The 24,842-nt window shown below is 40.3% G+C and overlaps 1 protein-coding gene across 1 annotated transcript in view; it reads right to left on the bottom strand.

The window, feature by feature from the left end:
- The window catches only part of LOC109480884 (lipoxygenase homology domain-containing protein 1-like), a 71,527-nt gene that overhangs the window by 27,122 nt on the left and 19,563 nt on the right, over positions 1 to 24,842 (bottom strand). The window contains exons 4-22 of the mRNA XM_019783213.1: positions 22,925 to 23,120; positions 9,963 to 10,126; positions 9,726 to 9,812; positions 9,348 to 9,480; positions 8,723 to 8,874; positions 8,088 to 8,166; positions 7,707 to 7,785; positions 7,378 to 7,448; positions 6,514 to 6,573; positions 5,658 to 5,680; positions 5,149 to 5,278; positions 4,681 to 4,784; positions 3,559 to 4,197; positions 2,813 to 2,986; positions 2,269 to 2,484; positions 1,711 to 1,888; positions 1,235 to 1,423; positions 765 to 922; positions 258 to 275 (exon numbers count right to left, since the gene is read on the bottom strand). Of these exons, the coding sequence (XP_019638772.1) occupies positions 258 to 275; positions 765 to 922; positions 1,235 to 1,423; positions 1,711 to 1,888; positions 2,269 to 2,484; positions 2,813 to 2,986; positions 3,559 to 4,197; positions 4,681 to 4,784; positions 5,149 to 5,278; positions 5,658 to 5,680; positions 6,514 to 6,573; positions 7,378 to 7,448; positions 7,707 to 7,785; positions 8,088 to 8,166; positions 8,723 to 8,874; positions 9,348 to 9,480; positions 9,726 to 9,812; positions 9,963 to 10,126; positions 22,925 to 23,120 (2,850 nt within the window). The remainder of the gene's footprint in view (positions 1 to 257; positions 276 to 764; positions 923 to 1,234; positions 1,424 to 1,710; positions 1,889 to 2,268; positions 2,485 to 2,812; positions 2,987 to 3,558; positions 4,198 to 4,680; positions 4,785 to 5,148; positions 5,279 to 5,657; positions 5,681 to 6,513; positions 6,574 to 7,377; positions 7,449 to 7,706; positions 7,786 to 8,087; positions 8,167 to 8,722; positions 8,875 to 9,347; positions 9,481 to 9,725; positions 9,813 to 9,962; positions 10,127 to 22,924; positions 23,121 to 24,842) is intronic.

Raw genomic sequence — 24,842 nt, 5'->3', positions numbered from 1 at the left:
TAGATAACACAGCTTTTCTTGGTCCACTGACATTGGAGTGCCCAAAAGAAGAACAGTATGTTTAGTAAGGCAAGGCAAGCTCTTCATTCAAGTTGTCCTCCAAATTATGATGACTACAGGTGATGTAAATATTAAGAGGATTCATTGAAAATTAAGGCATGAAGAGAACTGATGGTGCTTATACAGGAGACTTTAAGGAACGTGAGAGGCAGAAATGTCAAGATGTCATTTAGGAAATGTGGAGGACTAGTACTTACTTTGAGAGCATAACCCCTCTGAGAAGGCAAGGCAAGGAGAGTAGAGAAAAGACAATTCAGATTGCCAAATCAAAGCACTTATTATAATAAGAAATAAGGAGGGGCTAAGGAGGAAACAGAAATTAACTGTGGCATGCATGATCAAATTCAACTCAGAACTGAAATTAATGAACACTTACAAATGTTGTGCCTTGACTATATCAAATTGATGAGAGTTAAAAGTACCGGCAATGATAACTCCTAGTGATCTTCCAGGGGACCAACTCCAGCATTAATTTTTTTTACAGTAAAGTCCTTCTTGAACAATAATAGTGTATATGGCATTGCCTACATGTATCTGCATTTTCATTAGCCCTTGGGCCACACAGGGCTAATCCACTGATAGCACTTTTTCACTTGTGCAAATTATAAAGTCTTTCCTATGTTCTAGGGGGATCAAAACTCTGACCTACCCAACACAAAGCAAGCACCTCAATTTACCCACTAGGCTGCCACTCGAGTCCCTACCTGGAAGGTGTCCTCATGTAGCGCCTCAAACATGCCAGACTGGCCTCCCCGGCCCAGCACGATGGGTCCGGACCCACCCTGGTCACCAAACACCTCCAGGGTCACCTGCGCATCTGTCGACTCCTTCCCGGTGATCACCCACACCCGCCAATCACCCGCTGCCATGGCAACAGGACCTTGTTAGCTCAGTCTGTACTTATTGTCTTGTGTAAGAATTTCATCAAAGCTTCACATATATGTACATTGTCAAGTATGTAACACAAAGAGCAAATTAGTACAAATGTATGCCTGCGGAGCTACAAAGATTCTAGAATGGTCAGAGTTGCCAGGAACATGTACTTAGTATTTTGCAATTTTAAGTCACTTTTTTTCCCTGGTTGTTAACAACCTTCTCACTTGATTCATACAATTGTCACCATTAATACTTTATGTTTTTACACTCAATTTGTACTCAACAAAAAGCTGCTAACCTTCCACACTGTCCTCGTCTGGAGTCCTCTCCCTGGGGGTCTCATCTGGGGTGACGGGAGGGGAGGGGGAGGGGGAGTTGCGAGGGGTGCGCATCCTCTTGACAGGAGACTGGGGAGGGGTCAGGTCCTTCACAGGGGAGACCACAGACGACTCTGGGGTGCTGGGGCTGCGCTCCTTCTTCTTTCCAACTGGAGAAATACATAATGTTAACAATATTGCATAAAAAACTAACTACGGATAACCACATGTGGTCTAGTTTGTATGAAAAACAAAATATCAATCAGGCATATTTTTAACACTGGCAAATAACACTTTCTTTGAATGAAAGCTCCCTTTTCTAGTTGAAAACAAAATTGCCATCAGTCTCTGACTGTTACAGTAGTACAGTTGTAGTAACTACAGTCAATTTTCAATTGAAAACTGCATTTGACTACAAGGACAAGTAAGGATAATAATATTGTATGACATAACTTACATTTAATGACTTCTGGGTAGAACCTGATGTTGGGTTCCCCTGTGTCTACACACGGCCTAGCCTTGCCGTCTGCCTGGATCCCCACATACACACCCCGACTCTTCATAGACTCCAGCGTCACGTAGCCTTCTGAATGGTGCTTCGTGACTTGGAATTGACAGTATCTGTCACCAATACCCTACAGATGTGCAAAATGTTTGATCATGATACATGTAGCTGTTACATATCAAGAGAAAAGCACATTCATAGAAAGATTTCCTTTGAACAAACCTTACTTGACAGAGAGCATATATGCACACGGTAAGTTCATCTTTTACTATAATTGATGATGATATATCATCAGTGAGCAGTGATTTTAGAATGGTCTAATGGTCCATATGAAGTACAATTAATTCATTGTTGATCTTTCTATTGACTCAACATTTACAAACTTTAAGTTGTAATTTGCACAGTTTTTAGGTAAATCTATTCACATGCAGAAACATCTTGGGAACATGGTGTTTGTTAGTTGATTTTTTTTTATAAAAATATGGAACAAAAAAAAAAGATAAAACTCACAAAGCCATCACACTGCCCGTCTTTGATGCGCAGGTAGCGGTTGGGGAATTCCAGGCTCTCAAACATGCGGACACATCCGTCCTGGACCTTGATGACACGGAAGTTGGCCTCCTGGTTGCGCTTGGCGACGCCCGTACACTGTCCGTCCTCCGTGATGGCGAAGCACTGGCTGTTACTGCTGTTCAGCCGGATGATACCATCATCTCGGAACACCCCCTGGAGACAACAGTTAAAACTGCAGGGTCAAAATCTTTCCTTGCAAGACAAACAAAACACAACTTATTACCAGATTTTGATCTTAACTGCTGCGCCCAAGAACCACAGGACAGAGGCAAATGGCGTGCGACCATCAAGCCCCAGCATCAGAGTGCAGGCATGTCTAACTCACGGTTACAGGGAACAACAGACGATAAACTGGATAAACAGGGATTGTACATTGTATCTCTCCCGCTCAAGTAAGTAAGGACCGCACAGGCTATTAAAACAAAGAAACTGCACAATTATAATGGATGAATGAATTATACAACATGGATATAGTCCATACCTTGACGTAGACAGAGAACTGGCGTCCAGGGCCAGTGTTGGTGCCCCGTGTGTCAGCAGCTTTCCCGTTGGGCATGAAGGTCATGTGCTGGCTCGGGTACTTCACAGACTCCAGCATGATGCAACGGTCCACTTGAACTTTGACCTGGAACTCACAGAACGCTCCTCCCTTGCCCTAGTACAAGAGTAACATGAAAGATATGTCAGCTGAAAAGCAAACCCATGCATGTTAATATCTCAAGTTTTATAGTTTGATAACAAATCAAGACTAGATATTCAAAGATGTTCTTGTCAATAAGATTAAGAAGAACATCGAGAAAAAGGACACACTCAGCTAGAACATCACTTTGACACCTATACATACAGTTTGACAACATGCATATACAGGAATATTCATGGCACAAGTACTGGTATAACATCTCTAACATGAGTCACTGAGTGTTGTCATGCTCACACTATTTGGGTAACAGATAAGTCACACCAAGACAGACTTACACCTGATAGCACTAAGGACAGATAAGAGTACTTGAGAGTGCAAGGACTGTTTCAACCTGGGTAAGGTAAAAAAAGACTGATTTTTATCCATCCCTTGAGGTCAGATTTTAATATATATAACCTGAAAATGATTTAACTTTGGGTCTCATTTGTGCTGGTCCTTCTCACTCACAAGTTTTGGGGCACACGTGCTTTGAGTAAACAAACAACACTGAAGTAATTAAACAAAATCCCTGATTAGTTTTAACATACCGGAAGCATAGGCAAGAAGGAAGTGAGATCAGAGTCAGAAGACTTAGGCTCAGTCGAGGTGGACTTGGTTGACCAACTCTCCTGCTTTGAAAACCTCTTGCTCTTCACGTGAGAGTCTGTATTCTGCCACCTTCTTGTTTTCAGCTTTTGAGCCTTGGGAAGATTTCCCCCGTCTGATTTAGCCTGGCAGGACAGGACCTGTAACTGGGTGGCTGACTCATGTTTTGGCAGAGAAAACCGTTGTAACCGTCTAAGGCTCTTCCCTCCTGTGCTAGTCCGCTTAGGGGGTGGTTTTGGGACTGGAAATGGGACTGATTTAATGAGAGGTGGAGGGGACAGGACGGGTGGCATGGGTGACTCAGGACGCAATGATCTGTCACCCGGAGGAACGGGGGATTTTGCTCGTCGTAAAAGTTGAGGAGGTTTTAAATCTCCAGCAAGCAGCTGACCCTTATGGTCCATCATGATGGGAGTGTCTTCAGGTGTAGGGGTCTCCTGATCATCATCAGGACATTCAACCATGAAAGAATCACCGAAAGATGGGTCAGGAGAGGTGGCAGCAGATTTAGACATGAGAGATTCGTGATCAAAGTCAGAGCTGGAGACTTCATTTGGATCGAAGGGATTGTCCTCAAGCAGCTTGGAAGTGAAGGATAAGGAGTGAGAAAAGAAAAAAATATTAGTCAAGAGTGCAACAGAGGAAAGTCTGTCTAAGGTTCTGAACTAAAACTGTGACTCTTGCATGCAGAGATATATCTCAGCTTCAAATCCCCATGCAGTACTTTTCAAGTAGCAGTCAAAATGGGCTGCTGACAAAAAAAAATTAATTTTTGTAGTAAGAACACCAAAGAGCAGCTTTGGTTTATACAAACAAAAGGAGTGAATTCTTCAATTTAAAGAAGAAAAATGTATGACTGGCATATAAAGTAATATAGTAGGTCCAAAATGAAACAACATTACTAAGAGCTACCTGTATGTATAGAAAACCCTTTAACTCTAAATCATATAAAAAAATCAAATCATCATGACTTAATGCAGCTACATTGTATGTGCCACAACTGTCCATTCTGTGATGAGAAAAACTACATCAGAGCACAGAGACAAAGATTGAGTGTCCCCTACCTGTCCCAGCACTCTGTTCTGGTCCACGGCGAGGTGGTACGCTGGGTTGGGCAAACTGCTGAAGACACGGACATTGTTCTTTCTCTTCACAACCTCAAACACACCTGGATACAACATACAGGACATGTGATAATGTGTGGTTCATCTGGCTTCATGTTCCTCCATTTCAATAAATGGGAGATATGACAAATGATGACCTTTAAAATGTTGTTACTGTTAACAGTAATGTTCCTGCGCATTAAGTTAGAAACAAAATTGTTCAATTGGTATGACATACTGTGAAATGTGTAGATTTGGCAAGGTTTTATCTTAGGGAAGCACATTTTCCACACCAGCTATGTGTATCCATCTTCATATTATCCCTTATAAACTGCAACACGGCAAAAGAGCACCAGATTCGCCAACATAAAATGCTCACAAAGTATTCAAGTTATTAAAAAAGTATCCCTCAAGACCATTAAGTCTTACCATAGTTATCCCTGGGGTCTCCATAGGCATCTACAGATGCATCAGTCTTGATGCGTACAGCCTTATTGGTTGCCTTACAGAACAGCACAATGTGATTCCCCTTCTGGAACTTCCACTTCTCCAGCTCCCACTGATAATCAGTAAGAAGGGTGTTAAAGTTCATCATGATTCATTACTGTACCATTGTAAATTTGTGATGATTTGAGAAGCAAATTCTAACTGAAGTTTTGAGCTGTGTGTATCAGTAGCACCAACTAAGCACTGCTTGTCATGATCAGAAACAGGTGCATAACACTATGATGTGTGGTAGTCATGGTGAGAAAAACACATGTTTGAGACAACTTTGACAAAGCTGTTGGCTGTGAAGTTTTTGATCATCATGAAAAGCAGATATCTGAGAGAACTTGGACAAAGCTGTTGAATTTGATTTTTAGTCATGACCAGAAACACATGTTTGAGATGTTTGCTAAAAGAATCTTTGCAAGCAAACGTTTACATGTATAGCTTACCATCTCTTTCTCCTTGACGTTGCCTGAATAGGAAGAGAAGGTAAAGTATGTCATAATCATAGTTAGAGCAACTATGGAGAATGAAGCACCTCCATATGTCTTTTGTTTGTCCATGATAACATTAACTTCATAATCATCTTTGTGGGCACATAAATTAATGTATGGCACAAATCATCTTGTGGACATTAGGAATAATCTAAAAGCTATTGGCCTCACCATGAAACACTGTAATTAAGGTAAAAAAAACTAATGAAACAAAGCACATAACTTTCAGCACCAAGGACAGCTCTTTTGGAAGAAAAACATTCTCTACTGCAACTACCACTCTTACCAGTTCTCTACCACATAAAAGATTTCTTTAACTCTCCCAGAAGTATATTAAGTCTAAACTAAGAAATCAATACTACACTAAATCTACTTGAGAGATATGCAATCACACATCTACATGTACCAGGGTCTGTACAATGTGAAAAAATTGTAATAATCAATTCCAAACTTTGAGAAATGATGCTGAATGCTCTCTACTGCCTAGAATTTCAGGACTTTGCCAATGAAGTTCCAACTGTCAAATACATGTAGAACAACATTTTCAGAAATTTTGAAGCATGTGAAATCAATTCTTCAAACCAGTTCTTCTGAGATTTTGGGTTGTGTACATACCCTGATCTACACACCGAAATGTATGAACCTTGATCCCAGCCTCCACCTTTGTTACCAAGACTACCTCTACTTTCAGCACAGCAGCACATGATGCAACACTCATAACTATCTAGAGAAGGCTTCATCATTCTAATTCTACACAAAACCAAGCATTCGTGCAACTTGTCTACTATTTTTTTTTCTCCAAGAACCTCACGTTGTTTGTGTTTTGACTGCTTAAGCAGGATGGCCCTTACTGCACCGTACCGCACAAACTCTGTCAACAAAAAACCACAGCAACACAATGTACAAGCCTGCTTATCTAACATTAGCCATGCAGCCATAGAAGCTCACCTCTCAACCCTGTGTTTTTTCTGCCCTTATCCTGAATAACCTTTTGTCTAAGCACTGGGATATTTTGCTTTGGCAAGGAGATAAAGCCAATGTGGTAAATAATGAAAATGACTTTGGCAAAAAATAGCTGGGATATTCACTCTTTAGCAGGAAGTGAATTTATTCTAACTTTAACCCTGAAAGGCTAAGTCAGGATTTGGTTGGGCTTAATCTATACTGGAGATGGCGTCTCTTTCTGGCATAAAGCTCAGGTTACTAAAGGTCAGAATGGAAGCTAAATGCAACTCACGTACATCTGTGCAGACATGTAGTCTGTCTGTCTATACGCATAATTGTATAACACACATTACGCATAATTGCTTCAAACGACTCTGACATATTATGGGAAGGATGCCCTGACATTGTTCTAATTTCCGTATGACATATTGGACTGCAAATTTCTGTGGCAGTGAGTTTCATTGAACATGGCAACATCATGAGGTAAAAAATGGCCTACTAGAACAAGTTATCTTCCTACTTGTTGTACAGAGTTAGAGTGCATGGGTTGAAGGTGTGAGCTAATGTGGCACTTTTCTCAGACACTCTTACACTGTAACTACAATTCAATACACAGATAACTTAAACTAATTTCATGCAAATGTGTCACACACAAAATGAATGAAATTACTTCAAGTTATTTGAACATTGAACTGCCTCTGTGGGACCATGGGATAGGTTAGATACTCACGCGTCATTGGCTGGTCCTCTACCATGAGTTCTCGCACAATCTTCCCATCATCCTCTCCTTCATCTAGCCACCTGTTGGTCACAAAACGGTTTAGGGAGTGTGAGTGGCTGGGATTGTTATGATACTCACAGAAGTACTCCTCTGAACTGATCAAACAGGAAAGCACAGTTCCACATAACTAGCAAGTTCTTAACACTCATCCTAGTCACATTCAGTGCAGCTAAAAAGGCATCTTTACATGTATGCCCATGCAATGCTAGAAATGAGCTTTAAAAAGTATGTGTGATAGAACTGTTTGATCCTTAGATAGAGTGGTATAACAGTTTTACCTTTCACAAGGGAAAACAAATTCTCGTGATGCTCCCTTGGACTCCTTCATCACTACTTTGTCCAGGAACCAGCCTGCACCTGAGGAGGGGGGGGGGCATTAAACATGGAGACATTGCATACAAAATGGATTATGCAATCTTAGACCAAGGAGGTTTAACCTCCTTGCTTAGACTATTCTTTTCAGCAAAAATAAATTTAAAAAATCACTACAAAAAATGAACTCAGAGCACCAGAAATAATAGATGGCATCTTATATATTAGGTTTGTGCAACATGATGTAAGTTCAGTCTCAATTTATACTGTCTTTCTCATATCCATAACATATAAGGATCTGATGGAAGTTAAGACAATGTTGTTTTTGATACAGCTGACATATTTACCTAATCCTGTTCCATCATGGCCGATGATGACCTTCTTGATGTTCCCCAGGTGAACTGCTTCCACATAGAACACATCCACCTGGGACAACAGGGAAATAATACTGTGTTACGTAACAGACATCATATAATATGATAAAACATGGTGAAAATCACACAATTTGGTCACAAAGACCTCTGTAGTCACATGTCACTTACTTCCCAGCTGCTCTTTTCCATTCTTTATTAATAATCTAATTTGTGTTCTTCTCTAGTTCAATGGATAAAGTTTCAAGGACAGCTAACACGACAACACCAAATGGCTGGAGTAAATGACGTCCTAAGAATAAGGATCTCCAGGATCTAATATGAAAGGCTTTTCAAAGAAGTCAGTGAGGCATGAACTTCAAGTTTAGAATAACATGATTTCAATACCACACCCCAATTAATTATATTTCTAGAGCATTGACATAGTCAGGATAATAAAACATCATTAATTCATGATTCAAACAACTGTTAACAATCACATGAAAGTAATACTCATAAGTTGAGGCCATCTTATTCATTCTCTTCAAAAGCAGCATATTCATAGCAGTGGAATATTACCAGATACCGGGGGAGGGGGGGAGGGTTCTTAATAACATGTCACATAATCCCACCTGTCCTTTCTCAAAGAGAATAGCCTTCTTCCCTTTGTGCAGCAGTCTGGGGCCAGTGTCTCCTCTCTCACCATAGACTGTGATGTACACATTGGCGTCTGTCCCAGCATTCCACACATCACCAGTGTAGACCGCACACTGGTACTTCAAGACTGTAAAAGCATTGTCAATGAGTTTGTCATTTCCAAAGTCTGACCATTTGGCTCACAACAACAGATGTTGATGCCTAATACTACCAATTTACAGAACTTTTGTTATCTTAATGATTGTGTATTGATCAAAGAGCATGATCATCCTTTGATATACATCAGTATTAATGAGGAAATGCATGTTTGCCTCTGTAAAAAAGTGCTTAGCCTAGTGGTGAACTAGTCCGGACTAGTCTGAGATGGTCCCAGCAGGTCCCAGAGGTTGGGACTAGTCCTGTCTGACACAAATCGGTCTGAGGTGGTCCTGGGAGTCGGGGACATAAGTGGCCCAGCAGGTCCTCTGGTCCCGGACTAGTCCTGGACCTGACCACATCTCTTCGAAACTATAGTCCCGCTAAATTTAAACCTACATTGTCAGAGAGCTGTGGCACATAGAACCAGATTATGTCTAACAGACAGCTGAGTTGTGGACTTACTGGGGAGTAGAGGCTCGCCGTCCCTGTAGACCGGCAGCTCCCGGCACACCTCCCCATCATCCTCATCCCGAGCCATCCACCGCTCCACCGGGAACTGGAACTGCTCCTTGGTGTTTACATCCTCCATGTGGATCTGTACAGCAGACACAACAGCATCAGCACGGACTGAGTATACCGGTAATGTGAATGGCTAAAGATATGGGGCAACCCTATCAAAACTTCTTTACATGACTTTTCTGAGTGCATAAAGTTCAAGTATGATATTAAAAACCATGGCTTAGCAAAAGAAATGGTTACTACTGTAACAGTTAATGTCAATAAGAAGTATGACAGAGTATAGACTGGTACTAACAGTATAAAGATACTGGCAACACTTACCTCTCTACAGTACCATGCAGGGGAGGCTCCACTGTCATCGTGCCCTATTCTAACTTTGTAGACTTCCCCAACATTGCCTGCAGACAACTGCAGGTACAAAACAGAAACAAAAACTGATGAGTTTCCAATGTCAGTAAAACCAGCAGTGTACTTACAGTGTTACCTATGATTTTAAAAGTATTGTCGTGTAAAAACTTTACACAAATCACACAGCTGCATTATGATGAAGGCACTTACAGTGAACTCATCCTCATTCCCCCTTTCAAACAGCATGCCATCCCCTCCTCCCAGTGAGAGCGGTCCGGAGTTGCCCCTGTCCCCGTAGACTGTCAGGGTGACGTGAGCATCAGTACCAGAGTTGGGATAGTCTCCGGTGTGGACCCAGACTCGGAAACGACCCTCTGCAGGAACACACAAAGGGTATCACATGTTTTAGTAATGGGAATCCCAAACCATTTTCTACATCAGAAATCTTGTCATGGAATAGCAATGGCACCTGCAAAAACAAGATTATGATTTCAAGAGAAAACTATTTTTTACAAGATATCATACACTACATGGTATAAGTACTAAATCAGAAAACTTAAAAAGATTGGATTGTAAATTGTACAAGTTGTGTAATAACCTTTCAATAGTTTGATAAGTACATGATTGCATGTCTATCTTTCTTAATGCTAGTAGTGTTTTAGCTATATCTATGCAGTGGGCTATAGAATTGTTTGTCCAAAACATTTCAATGTGTACTTCTGTACTGCAATTAAAAATCTTTCTAAAAGGTTGCCTAAATCTACATGTAATAATTCATATGATTCTCACTCATGTATTTAAAAAAATCAAAGTAAATAGGTGTGTGTTGTGACCGTGTTACTGAAGTTTGACAACCTTAACCCTGGACTTACTAAGGTGAAGGACATTAGATCTAGATGGCGTCTGATGAAACCTGAGACTTCCAACACTTCATATCAAGAGCAGCCAATGAATAGATGGTGACAGATTGATTTATTTGCAGTTTGAAGAACATTGTTCACTTCTGCATCAGCTCTCCTGAAAAGCTAGTCTGATCTCTTCATGTTGCCTACCTAAGGACAAGTTCAGTAATGCATGACATGGTGAGTGTGTGAAGCATCAAGAGTCAAAATCAAACCTAAATCCTTTAAGGTCATATTGGCCCTTCAGTAAGCATCAAAGCAAATCTATTGTACCGACCAAGCTGTTTGACGTAGGCTGACTGTAACTACAAACATCTCAGTAAACAAGCCTCTTGTGTCCCCCTGACTGTTACAAATAATAAGTAGTGGTCCTCAGTGTAAGTACTACAGAACACATGACACACACTTCCATATATGTTTACACCTTTCAATCTCCAAAGAGGACTTAAAACCTGTTCTCATTGGTTGGCAGCAGGCCATACAGGAGAACTGCCCAAATCAAGGGTCTTGTTTGGACGTTCAGGACAAACTCATGAACTTGGCCTTCACATTCTGACAAACGGCTGTGATGGGAGGCAAAACTTTCTGCCCAGGTGTTCACAGTTTGTTCTAACCTGTGCTCTGGCAGTGCGACAGGGAGGGATGTGGGTGTGGTCTTGCAACATTTCCTGCCCCCAAGAACACACTTTCAGGTAAGACAGTCTCCTTTTATTTCTTTTTAGTGCCTATCTTCAAAGCAGACATCATTCAATCTGAAGTCCCTATCTGATACATTTTGTGTGAAGTAGAAAAAGGTAAGTTATACAGTTATACAGATGACCCACAATATGCCATGCGCAATAGCATTTATTTGCACGCACAAGTCTTGCAATATATATATATATCAAAAACAACTATTTTCAAAGATGGACTTGCTTAAGATGGTATTGGCTAATTGGCTAATGTTCTTACTGAAATCCTGCTTATGTCAGTTTCGCAAAATCCTAAGCATCCTATTACCTCCTCTATGGCCAATTTTTAATGGTTTAGATTTTTATTAAGTTGTTTGTAACTCATCCATGCAATTAAGTGGTGTTATACTTTTTGAAGGTTGGAATGTGCCCTTGATGTTCAAGCTGGTTACTTCAAAGTCTACCGACTAGGAGAACCTCTGTTTAGCAATGTATCCTAAGGAATCCGCATACTGTTTTTTAAATCTGCTCTAGATCTCATAAGGAAATTTGTCTTCAATATCTGAGGTAGATTATAATCATCATTACTCATCCTCTTTACAGGGGTTGAGTATTTAGTGTACATAATTCATCTGGATCCACCCCTATGTTCCAACAGCCCAACCTGGATGTATGTTCTGACAACCCTAATCCTATGTCAGAACCTAGTGGTAAGGATCTTGGAACACAGGTGTCAGAACATAGGACTGTCCCCATTCATCTAGTATATTTGATACCTGAGGTAGAAAGAGCTTGACATCATAACAATCTGTGATACCCTTTCTCAAAGAATTTACTATTGGAAAATTGTATCCTTGTTCCTGACTTAGTTAATAACTTTTCATCTTTAAGTTCAGTTTTATTCTCTTCTTCACATCAAAAAGTGAGTATGTTCATTTGAGGTTTGCTTGCTTTGTGCTACTTTGCAAATTTGTTACTGTAACAGCTTTGTACTCACTTCATCTGGTTTAAAGCAAATTGTTTCATCTCAAAGTGATAGATATCTATGATCTCTAAAACTCTGAACCGGCTTGGTCTAACAGAGGCTTTTAAGTTTGAATGAATGGTTAGTCTGGGAGATGCAAGTAGTATTTTTCTTGTCAGGAACAGCCGTTCCATACGGATCTGATATATCTAATCAGTCCAACGTCATTCTTCATCAGTGATGGAGAAATAATTCTTTGTCAGATGAATGCTAGCATTGCATGTTGAACTCAACATATACATAGATCTTGCTACATGCAACATACAGAGCTAAATGAGTCTTTGTTGCCTGTCCGATGTGAAGCTTTCAATCAAGTCTACAATTGCAAGCCTTTGCCTATTCATATGCTTCCAATTGGAATTGTCAAATTTCTATTTAATACTCTGCCTATAATCTAGGGGCCTTGATTTAAAAATTTGGTAGAAATTTGAGGTAATAGAAAACATTGTGACTTCCATTTTATATAATTTCTAACACAACAAAATGCAAATCTAACCTGTTTATACCTGAGTGATAAAGATTATGAAAACAAACTGAATTTTATAAGTATAAATCTGAAAAACTATAATAGCTGAAGAGTAATTGAGTGAACCTATGGTACAATGTGCACATATGGTCTGTAGAACATCATTCAGTCTTTGTGACAGGTCAGTCTTTTAATGTCCAGGTATAAAATACCATGTGGTCAAAAGATTTCAGTAAGAGAACAATCTAATTTTAGTAAGTTGTGTTCTCTTCGAATTGTTTCAGTGAATTTCAGGTAAGATGTGTCAATAGTTGGAATGTGCAATTCATCTTTGTGGTATTTAATACCTGGACATCATAAGGAAAGAAAATAGAAGTCTTAGAACAGTCTAGGTCTCAGTAACAGTACAGTCTGGCACAGTAAAGTATGTTGCAGTACAGTCCAGGTCTGTTCAGTCTGCTCATATACAGTCATTCAGTCCATGAGGTTCAGTCTCCAGTCACTTAACCTGTCCTTGTACAGGACCAGTCCATTTTGGTCCAGTCCAGTCTTATGTTGTTGTAGTCTAGACTCTGTGATCTCACAATAAGACAACCAGTCTGGGTCTGTCCAGTCATACAGTTCATGTCATCAGGTCCTGTCCACAGTCCAGTCAAAGTGTCCGTCATGACCCCAAGCAGCTGTCCCTGAGGCACATGTATCTGCTTCTGACCAGGTGTCCACAAGGATTTCTATAGCCACCAACTTCTGTCACTTTCTTTTTGTTTCCATCCCTCCTGCTTGGTCAGTCAAATCATATGATCTAGCAAAGTCTATTTTGGACATCGCATCCTGTCTGGAAAGTCTTTAAACAAGGCAGGTGCATGAAAATACGATTTCTGCCTTCACTTGATACAGTTAATGAGCTAGCTGTTCTAATGACTTGGAGAAGTCAAGCGTTGATAAGTCAGTGTCGACGCAAGTCACTAACAGTTCTTTTGAAGTCACAATGAATTATTCTCTTAGCTTTATGAGGTAGTCTCCTTTTAGTTAGAGTTCTTTTGAAGTTGCCATAAATTATTCTCTTAGCTTTTTGATGTAGTTTCATCCTCTCTTAACACTTTCATCCTCCCTAAAGCTTTCATTGCGCATATTCATTACCTCTCATCAGTGTCTGTCAATGACAGTGTTCCTTTTAATTTAGAGATGGTGGCATCAAATTTGAAAAAGTAACAACAAGGTGTTAAATATAATTAATATTTAGTAGGCATTTCATGTATGTCCAAAGTGCTCAATTAATTCATCTCCAAGTGACATGAGATTAAGACTGAGTTACTTCCAAGGATGTCTAGAAAGGAAGAACTGTTTCTCTTTCTTGGTATATTTTTGTGTGTGGAGAAGATTTTTGTTCTGGACTTCGGGGGCTTTCTTTGCCAAGGCATGGTCAAAATAAAAGGATGCCACATCTGTAAGCCACTGCCAGCCTTCATCCTCACCACCTGACATATTGACATTTTCAGGTTTTTGGTTTTCCATGTTTTGCATTGAGCCATATAAACCACTAGATGGACATTGCTGCACTGCAGCTAACTCAACATCATACACAGTGCAGCTTCTCTCTGAGAGCTGAATATCTTCAAACACTTCACTCCCGCTGTCCTCAAATGTGTCACTGTAAACAAACTCCTGAAAGAGTTCACCTTTATCCAATACAATGTCAAACTCCTTATTGGCAGATTCCGATAGATCTGTCGATTTAGGTGAAATGTGGTCGAGGTAATCTTCAGGTTTTTTTAAATCCTCTGACTTGACTGACATGAGCAGACTTGGGGTTCTACCGTCCAAATCAAAGGCCATTTCCTCCTCCTTCGGGAGTTGTTCCAATCGACCTTTTGGTTTCCATTTTTTATCTTCCACATTGCCTTTCTGGATACTTTGTTCCAAAGGATCTTTTTGACCCTTTTTGTCATGTTTCATATAACTTTCATGCTTACTCTTTCCTTGAGGCAGATCTTTCTGATTACCCATTTTCTGTTCAGAACAATCTTGTAGGCTGCTCTTTTGTAGTTCAAAACAAGCCTCTGAGGTAGTGTTTTCTGGTTGTAGCCAACCTTCCAGATTACTCTTCCCAAATTGATTCTCCTCAAGTAGCCAAAGTGTTACTTTGGTCTCCAATGGATTGTGGTACACAATGTCTCTTAACCCTGAGGCTTTCTTTTTGTTTCTCTTCTTTTGGGTTTTTCTCTTTCCTTGGTGCTGAAATGGCAGTCCAATGCCTTTGTGGACTCCCTGGTCAGATTTGATACCTGAAAGGGGTGCCTTGTCTTCCTGGAGAGGCTGCACCGCCGCTGTGTTTTCACGTTGCCAGCCATCAACTAGCCAAGGAAGGGGGGAAGTGGGGCAACATGTTACAGGTGTGATAACACAGGCTAGCTAAGTACATGTAGGAAAAGGGACCTGACTAGGTGAAGTTTTACAGACCTTAGGTGCAACATATAGTCTGATGTCTAGTTATCAAAATAAGGGTCAATAATGATGGATATTTTTGATAGTACTAGTATACACTTTTTTAAGTATGCTGACACTCTGTATTAATTCTTTTCATTAAGCTTTGCTACTCAATGGACAACAGTCTGTTTACAATTGTAGGGACTATGGCTGGATACTAGCCGCTAACAGTATGATCTATCTCTTCCCAACAAAATACATGCCATCTCTGGTTCAAACAATACACATTCAAATCCTTCTGTGGTCATATGTGAGAGATCTACCAAAATATAAGTAGTCTTAACTGTACAACTGCAGCATCTCACACAGTTGCCATGGGAATGGCAACACAAGTTCAATCCCATTGAAAGACTCAACAAGTTTGTTTTTCTCATTTGTTAGGCCTGCTGCAGAGGGACAACAAAGAGAGAAGTGTGCAGATCCCAGGACTACAGAGCTCAATTGGCTGTGGCCACAACAATGCCAGCAACACCACTAGATCTAGAAGAGGGGATGACTTTTGAAGAGTTTGCAGTGACGAGCCTCTTCAAACTTCTTGTGTCCTCACAAGTGCCGAACACTATACCTTTATATACAGTAAAAGGTGGAACTAAACGAATCTGACTTTAGAGAAGACCATCGGCTCTGTGAAATGGGAGGATGCAGAGATTCCTGATTACACTGCATCATATATCAACATGGCACTACAGTGACTACTGTAACTGTTAAGGTCACATCAGAAACTGCTACTCTTACAAACTGATGGAGTGCCCTGTATGACTGAGAATTCTTGACAAATGTGTACTTTTGTGAAATCAAAGTAACACTTTTAAAGCTGAGAGCACTCACTGTGAATTTTCATTCACCCACTATACTCTTCAAAAAGCAGTTTTGCTCTTCAATTTTTGAAATAAGTCCTTCGGTTTCTTTCAAGATAAGTGCAGAAACTGAGTAGGATATTAGTATGGTTTGTCAGTTCACAGGAACTTGAGCGTATGATTGATAAGTTTGGAGTCAGTACTTGACAGTTCTTATTAGCTTTTTGCAGTATGAATCATGCAGGGACAAAGCTAGGTTTTCTGTACGGCACTTGCCTAGAATCTGCATCAATGCCTCTAATCTGCATGTATGTACCTCAAATTCATGTATTTCTGTTCACCTTCCTTATGAGCAAGCTAATTATCCAGAGTATCCTGTAACTGACTGGTCTTGAGTGACGGGTTCGGTTTGAAAGTACACATCAATCATTTTTGTGCAGTTAACCCCTTGGTTGGAGTGCTACAGCTACATGTATAAGCCATGATGATTATGATGACCCTCTAACATGTACATGTAACTGTTACAGTTATTCAGAAAATAAGCAGGATGACAGAGTGTTGCAAGGGGGCTTGTGTTATCAGCGACAGACATTAAAATGGAAGCTATATATTTATGGGATGATTCTACACTGCAATTATTACATTTCCTTTTAACTATTTTCCTCTTTATGGATCTCCTCTGAACTGAGTACAGTTTGATTATGGTGTTAGCTCATTTCAATGATTTATTTCAGTTGGTGCAATATATTAGAGAAGGATGTTGGTTTGGAGCTGTTATCATTAATTACATATTACATAAACATTGTCATTGAAAATTTATATTGTCTGCTTTTTCTTGACACATAACAGAACTCACACACTGAAATATTTTCATGTTGTGATTTAGGTTTCACAAAAAACTCTACTCCTAAAAAGACTTCTGTCAGATATTTCTAGAATACTTTATCAGATTTGATGTCATCTACCAATTTGCTTGTTTATCATTATTTATCTTGACAAAAGTATCATCATTTGGAGACCTTTTCACATTCAAGATATTGAAGCCATAAGAATAAATTATCATAAAACATTGTAATTAAAAAAAAAAGACTGCAAATCTCTAAAACAGTGATGGATTATTTTTCAAAGAAACCTAACTGACATTTCCAGGTTGCCGATCACCTGAATAACACTGATTTCCACCTTTTGTAAGTAATAAACAGGATCCACTGAAGATTGATCTGGGCGAGGCTTTTATCTCCTCCCTGGTGAAAGTACTGCAGGCATTATCATGGATACATTGAAGGAAATGCCAACAGCTGGTATTGACGTCAATGGATTCTCAACCCCTTTGACAGGACAGGAAATTAAAACACCCATAGATGGATGTAGACAGGCCGAAGTGGCAGCTTGTTTTTCATGCCATGGCCAGCTGTACAGAGGCAAGGGCGTTGATACAGCCTTTCAACCTCAGCCTTCATCTTACATTGCTAACGGAAATGAAGGAAACCTTCCATCAACCCTATTTTTACAACGGTCATCATAACTGCAAGTGAAGTATCTGTGTACGTCATCCTTCTGGTGTGCCCTGAGGGGATCACTGGATATATACCACATACGTGTAGGCAGATATATGAGAGTCTGATGTCTCTGTACAACACATTTGCACTTGAGAATTTACAAGGTAGCACCTGAGGCTGACAAGGGTATAGATCACCAGCTTGCTCAATGTGCTTTGCACGTACTACATTCACACCTGACATGCGGTCAACCACATTCTATGCACCAACGGGTGCATTGTCATATCAGATAATTTGTTATGAAATGGAAGTCTGGAAAATGAGCAAATGACAAATTGTTACTAACTGGCACATAAAGACTTTATTGCTCAACACAGAACACACTCAACTTAATTTAGTCATATCTACTCAGTGTAAGTAAGCTCTACAATACACCTGTTCAGTACTATCTTATCATCTTATTCTGTATACAGTGTACTCCATCTACTGATATGTCAGCGTAATAGGTTAGAAGTAACAGTGAACAAATAACTTAGCCTTATCGAACATCAACTATCTCTGCTGGTACAGCGCATGAAATCTGCACAGTCAATACATGTACCTTCACTATTCAAAACACCATCAAATGGCGGCTACATGCAGTCAAGTCTTGCTGATAGATACATGTTAAAAAGCATACAGCCCAATTTTCATGAATTACTACAGTAAAAAGTATACTGTTAGGTATTCATATGTCATGTCAGAGTACTAGTATATAGGTTCTTAAGACAATATCAATTAAAACTAGTCTATGTTTTTCTAACTTAAATACTCAAAATATAGCAGTTACATAATTTGAATAGGCTCAAACTAATTTACATGTAGGTAGCATAATTATTTATTAATCAATGGAAATCTTATTTTAGTAACTATAGCTAATTTTGTGTCTTTTATGTTGAAAAGAAAATCTAATGGCATGTAAATAGATCCTAGGCTATCACCTATAATTTGATGCCACTTCAAGTTACATCTATCAACCAGCAAAACTACTGTTACTTGTTTCATGTAATGTTAAGAAAAGTTGAATGTAAAGAATGTTGTGTTTTTCATTGTGGAATGCAAAAGTTATTAAAATCAAATTGTCATGAAAGCAACACACGCTTTGAATTACCTAATGTTTCGTATGATATTAAAGGTTGGAATATTCCAGGTAAGAAAGATCACAATCAAACCTTTTCTTTACCCGTTGACCTTATTTCATTATGGAAAACTTGTTAAACAGGCTATGGCCTCAGGCTTCATCAGAGGTTGCCTTGTGGCCAACAAAATTGCTGTTAATGTACAAAATGTGACACCTGCACAGAAATACAGTCGTGCTTCATCGAAATAAGCAGCTATAAATATAAGAGGCAGACCATTAACTCAGCATGGTATCTGACTACAACATTGCCAGTGTGGTAAGGAGATTACCTTCTCTGCGCTACGATAATTACCGCCTCAGGCACAGCAATGCACTTTCCACTACCATGTCTGAACTGTTGTGCCATTCAACCTTTCCTGGATTGCCTAATCTGTAACATTACCTTGTTCTGCCCGAAGGTGACTCACTAAAACATTCACATATGAGCACTTGTCATTCATGGTGTTGGCACAACAAGTTAAAAACACATTCAGCATGCAAAGTAATAATCTAACACAGGTAACCTGGCACAATTGAGTATTTGTTAATTTCTGTATAGTACAGAAGACTGTCCTTTTGCTCAATCTGTAAAAAATGCCTCTTTCCTATAAAAATCAAATCTGAGCCAACATGACAACTAGCGTCGCCTAAGTCTCCTAAACGGTGTTTGTCGTCTTAGCCTTTGTCGTCTAGGAGTGCTGTCAAGGGTTGTAGAATTACTCATCTCCAGCATCCCTCCAGGTCCAAGCCTCTTGTGCTGTAACTCCGTGTCGATTTCGTAACTGTGGATCTTGTACAGCTCTTGGTAGTCAGACATGGACTTTTTCTTCTTCTTTTCTTTGCCTAGCCTAAGACGTAGTGTTTTTGTTGGAAGGGCAGCTTGCTGGAAGTTGGTACTTCCTCCAGCAACTCCTGTGACTTTCTGGATCATCCGAATGAACATGATCTTGGCTTGCTCATAGAAATGATCCAGGTGATGTGAATCTAACTGAAGGTCCCTGTTATCTTCTCCTTCTAACTGGTAGTTGCTACCTTTATCAGAAATCACCTGTGTTAGCTCTTGGTCAAACTCTCGCTTGATGCTCTCAAGTCCCTCCATTAGACGTTTGTGTTCCTGCTTTCTTGCATTCAGCACCGTGGACAGGCACCACCCCTCGCAAGCCTCCCTTACTTCTGACCAATGTTTCTCTACTACTTGCTTATCTTCAGACGATACAGTTGGCTTGGACAATACGACCTTAACACTACGTGGAACTGTCCCCCTCTTGCCATGCTTTTCTAACTCTTCCACAACTACTTGAATCTTCATGACCTTCTCATGCTGACGTCGATACATGGAGAAATATTTCTGGACAATACACAGAACCCAGAGTGGGATGTGAGGGAAAGTGTCATCTATGCGGATCTTCTTCTTCCTCTGCTGGAGCTGCTGTTTCTGTGACACCTCTCGGTTCTCACTTTTCCCTCCCATCCCACCCTGCACGTTTTTTGGAACGGTAGACTCATTGGTTAAAATGTCCTCCAGTTCTGCATGTTGCACATCTGGTGCTGCCACTGAAGGTAGTTCTCTGCCATCTACCCTAGTCCTCCTCGCAGGTTGAGTACTTCTCTGCATCTCCCTCTCCCTTGTGTGCCTCATACCGTTGTTTCTTTTGTTACTTTTTAGGTCAGGTAAGTGTAGGCTGCCTGTCTCATGTCTCCGTACAAGCCTGGAATCCACTTGATGGCTTTCGTTCTGAGTGCCATTGACCTTGGGCAGCTGCCCCCTCTTTGGCGCCGGCACCGATGCTTTCTTCTTTTGCTGCTGCTTCCGACCCTGTTCTTGCTTGTTCTGAGCCATGTTCCTCCTAATCCCTTCAGACTTCTGTAGGCTGTCAGCCTCAGGAGACACTTCTGATGTTCCCATCACTCGCTGCTGGATCCCTGTGTCACTGCCTCCCATGGTACGTCCTTTCCCGGCCACACTGCCATTCCCCACCTTTTCTACACTGCCTACAGCACCTTCCACTGCAGTACCTTCAACTGTTGACCTCACCACGGTTTCATCATCTCTGTCGCCTTCAATAGAGTGAGGGGAACGTGGGGCAATGTCTTCCTTACTTGCAAGTCTCTCACTAGAATCCCTGCTGGACCTGACATCCTCTCTGTACAGACTCTTAGACTGAGATTGTCGTGAGCCATGGACCCTAGAGGATGGGGTATTTTGTATGCTTTCAGCTTCATCTCCCATTTGGACATCATCTTGTGTTTCAGGCTTACTGTCATGTATGCCATCGTTGATATCACTCACTTGTTCACTGCTCTCCCAAGTGCCATTACGAGTTCTACCATTATAGTTGGAGTGTGCACTTTCTGCAGCAGTTGCAGCAGTGTTGCTGTTATCACCATCCACAGATGCAAAGACTTCAGTCTCTAAGCTTTCGTCTCCATCCTCTTTGCTATTAGTCAAGGGCTGGGATGGTATTTTCTTTATTGCTGCTCCACGTGAGTTCTTTTGAATATTGCCCTTACTACTGTGGGCATTTTCCATGGTGCTTCTACTACTCTGAGACACAGAAGTACCTCTACTATCGTGCAGTCTATCAGCACTCTCTCCTACGTGTGACCTTCCATTCCCTGCCACTACAAATCCAACAGTAACCTCTTGTGGCCTGCTTGGCATGCTATAACTAACACACTCATTACGTTTCACAACTAGACTTCTATTAACAGTCTCCATGTTCCCATCTGCCAGATCACCCTGGCTTTGAAGGACTTTGTGTCTAATTGTTCCGGCAGGGGCTTCCTTTGAATCCGGGACTTTGCACGGCAGCCTGGCAGTGCGGACTACGCTCCCGTGGCCTGCTGCTGCTCTGTTATCCCCGCCGCCATGTAGGATGAAATTTGCAGAAATCATGACAAGCACAGACGTGGTTTGTTTTTCTGGGCCAGATCAAACTGTCAGAAGGTATCACTGATATTTGTAATACATGTACAGTACAGGATAAACTCCATATCTGACCTCCACAGAAATGGTTTGTCTGTGTCAGCATAATAGCAGCAAATTTTAACCAAAATGGCTGCAAGGATAATGTGGATATAACAAATTTCACCAAAAGAAAAGAAGTAACACTGAGCTGTCAAACATTCTGGGGGAGTTTTAGTCCCATATGCTGATGTGTACCTGGAATAGAAGCTGTTTCAAGCTGTGAAACACTTTCATACTGCTAATCTAAAGGGAAAAAACTTGTCTGTAATACAGGTGCATTGGGATAGATAACATTTGATGCACTATATGCAACCTAAATGAGGTCATACCACAGGGAAATGTATGTCGATAAGAGATACATTTGATGATAGTGCACACTCATTAGCACTAGCAAGCTGTCAGCCCAGCATCTACCCTAGAGCCTACACGTAGATGTAGATATGTATATAAAGGCAGCTGTAGGTGTTAATCATGTATGATTCAATCTAACTTGGCAACACTCCTGGAGCAAAGCAGCAATGATTGATGCCTGTGACTGTTGCTACCATGTATAACAAGGATGATTTGATGCTCCCAAAATGGATAACAGCATTTCAATGCTTTGGATAAAGATTTTCTAAGCAAGCCAACTGATAATCATGAGAAGAGAAATAGTGACCAACTTTGACTTCTCCGGATATATTTTGGGGAACCTCAATCAAAAACAGATTTGGTTTAATCATTTCATTTCCCATTCCTCTTCTGTGCATTCAGGCCTGGGTCTTATAAAGTAAGACAAACTACTGGTTCAGATATAATCACACTCCTTTAAAAATATGAAATGTGATCAACAGAGTGGAAGTTCTGTCCTTGGTGCTGATTATATGGTTGCGAGAGTTGGAAAAGTCATTGGAAAATAATTGAATTCAATGGAAACTTTTGAGTTTATCTGTACTTTTGCCACTTTCATCTAAATTAAATGCTATACCAGTATACTGCTGTCTGTTATCATTGTTCCAAGCTATAACCCAGCACTGATCAATCCTGAAATAAACAGCTCTTTCCAACAAAATGTCCCAGGCATGAACTGGCAAACACAAAAATAGCACATTTCCAAATTTTCCATCATGTTTATATAATTTACTTAAAGAAAATGCATAGTATATACGTCTAGAAGAATGCATCAGCATACTATGCAAGACAATGAAAGCAGCACTCACTTGATTTCTTGGGCTCGGTGGGCTTCAGTGGGCTTCTCTTGTCCGTGTCTCGTGTGGCCCTGCTCTCTCTGTCCCGGGGTGGCTTGTTGGGTGGGTGGGGGGCGTAGGCTATGGGGCCATTCATGGGCTTGAAGTTTTCCTTCCCGGCTGCTACATACACGTCAGGTCCGCTGAACACACCTTGCAAACTGTCAACCTTAAGGAACAACAATGGCTCTGAGTCGTAACAAACAAACTTGTTGATTGTTTTCGTAAGTATTGTTAAATCTGCTTAGAGTTCTGGTGAACCATCATAGCACTATGAATTTACAACAACAGAAGAAGAGCAAACATTCAACAATATTTGATGATACAGTATTTAATACTTACAAGTGTATATTTTGCTGATGGAGCAACTTTTTACTTACATGGGGAAAACCTGACCTCAGTCTGAAAATAGACTATTTAATTGATCAACAAGTTTTATTTTCTGTACAAAACTCTGCAGTGTGACCTAGCCTACTCTTGCTGGAATAATACCACACTACATCTCTCACTGTATCCAATGTGCAATTTTTTTCATCTAAAAAAAAGTACATATGAGAAACTGCCACTTTCTTGTAACATGTTGCCAGAGATGATTTTCATCTTCCAAATGTGTCCAGATAGCTGCATGACAAGAGTGTAATGGCTTGGATGTGTATCAGTGTGCCTGCTCCAAGTGTCTGCCCTTTTGCCCTCTGCCATAATGCCTCACCTTCTTAAGAGCTTTACATTACATGTGCAGCTCAGTTCAACAGTCTTAATGCAGATAATGGAAAATTCCTTAAAGGTTTAAGAGACTGTAGATTACGACAGGGTTACTAATGCACAACAAAGGCTCCAATGTAAAGTGCTTATTGTGAAAGTAAATTGCCACAGAGAAGCAAATTTATGTGTGAAACAAATCACAGACATACAGCTACATGTAAGTTGACAACTCTCCTTGGATCTTGAGGGCATGCAAGATCAAAAATTTACCATAATAGTAATCAACTTGCTGATATTACTGATTCAAACTCTCTACTCTAGTATGTAGGCACAGATATACTGAAGATGTACAATCTTAACCATCCAAGGGAGGATACATTGGCTGTAATGAATGCCAAGAACATTTCAGTTAACTACAATAACGTTATATGAATTTTAACAATAGCTGAAAACTGATGAGCTTCCCCTTGAGAGTGTCACCCTACTTTGAAGATGTGACATTTGATTAGGTAACTATGGTAGCAAAGCCTTAATGACACACCCAGTCTAATGAACCCAGACTGATGTCTGGTGAGAAATTACTGCCTCGCTTATCTGAGGAGGCATCTGTTTTTCTGCAATAATCTACTCTGAACCTATAATTAACATGCTTTAATTATGTGAGATGAAAAAATGTTGTCAAAATAATCAATAAAGAGAAGAGTTTTCTTCTTAATGTTGACAAGAAGTCAACTTATCAGCCTCTTACATCATTAACCACAGATGTACAAACATGTGGATTATGTAAATAGGCTTTTGATGTTCATAAATGATGGCACAGCTGATAGCAACCAACTTAATTTCACTGTTAGAGATGACCTTGTCAGATTTCTCCAGAAGGCAGAGTAAATAGTTACGCTACCAGAAGTAGAAAGCAAAGCAACAGAGGATTTTGCCTTCAGTCCTACAGTGTAAAGTTTGATTATGCTTAAAACTTTGCAACACTTTGGATGGGTTGTGCTCTAGACCAAGAAAATAAAAGATGACTTAGTCTAATACAATTCAATTTTGCAGAATAACAAGCGTACATGGAGGAATGAGGTCGCCATAGCACCCAAAACTTTTCCAGGGTCGAGGTCAACTGCCCCAATTACCCTCCAACAAAGGTTGCCATGGAGAACGTAAACAAAGCCAGCGGAGCCGGCAGGAT

This window comes from Branchiostoma belcheri, unplaced genomic scaffold (genome assembly GCF_001625305.1).
Source record: "Branchiostoma belcheri isolate BF01 breed outbred unplaced genomic scaffold, Haploidv18h27 scaffold53, whole genome shotgun sequence".
Lineage (NCBI taxonomy): Eukaryota > Metazoa > Chordata > Leptocardii > Amphioxiformes > Branchiostomatidae > Branchiostoma > Branchiostoma belcheri.
Note: the sequence above shows the minus strand (reverse complement) of the source record. Positions and strands in the feature narration are given on the sequence as shown.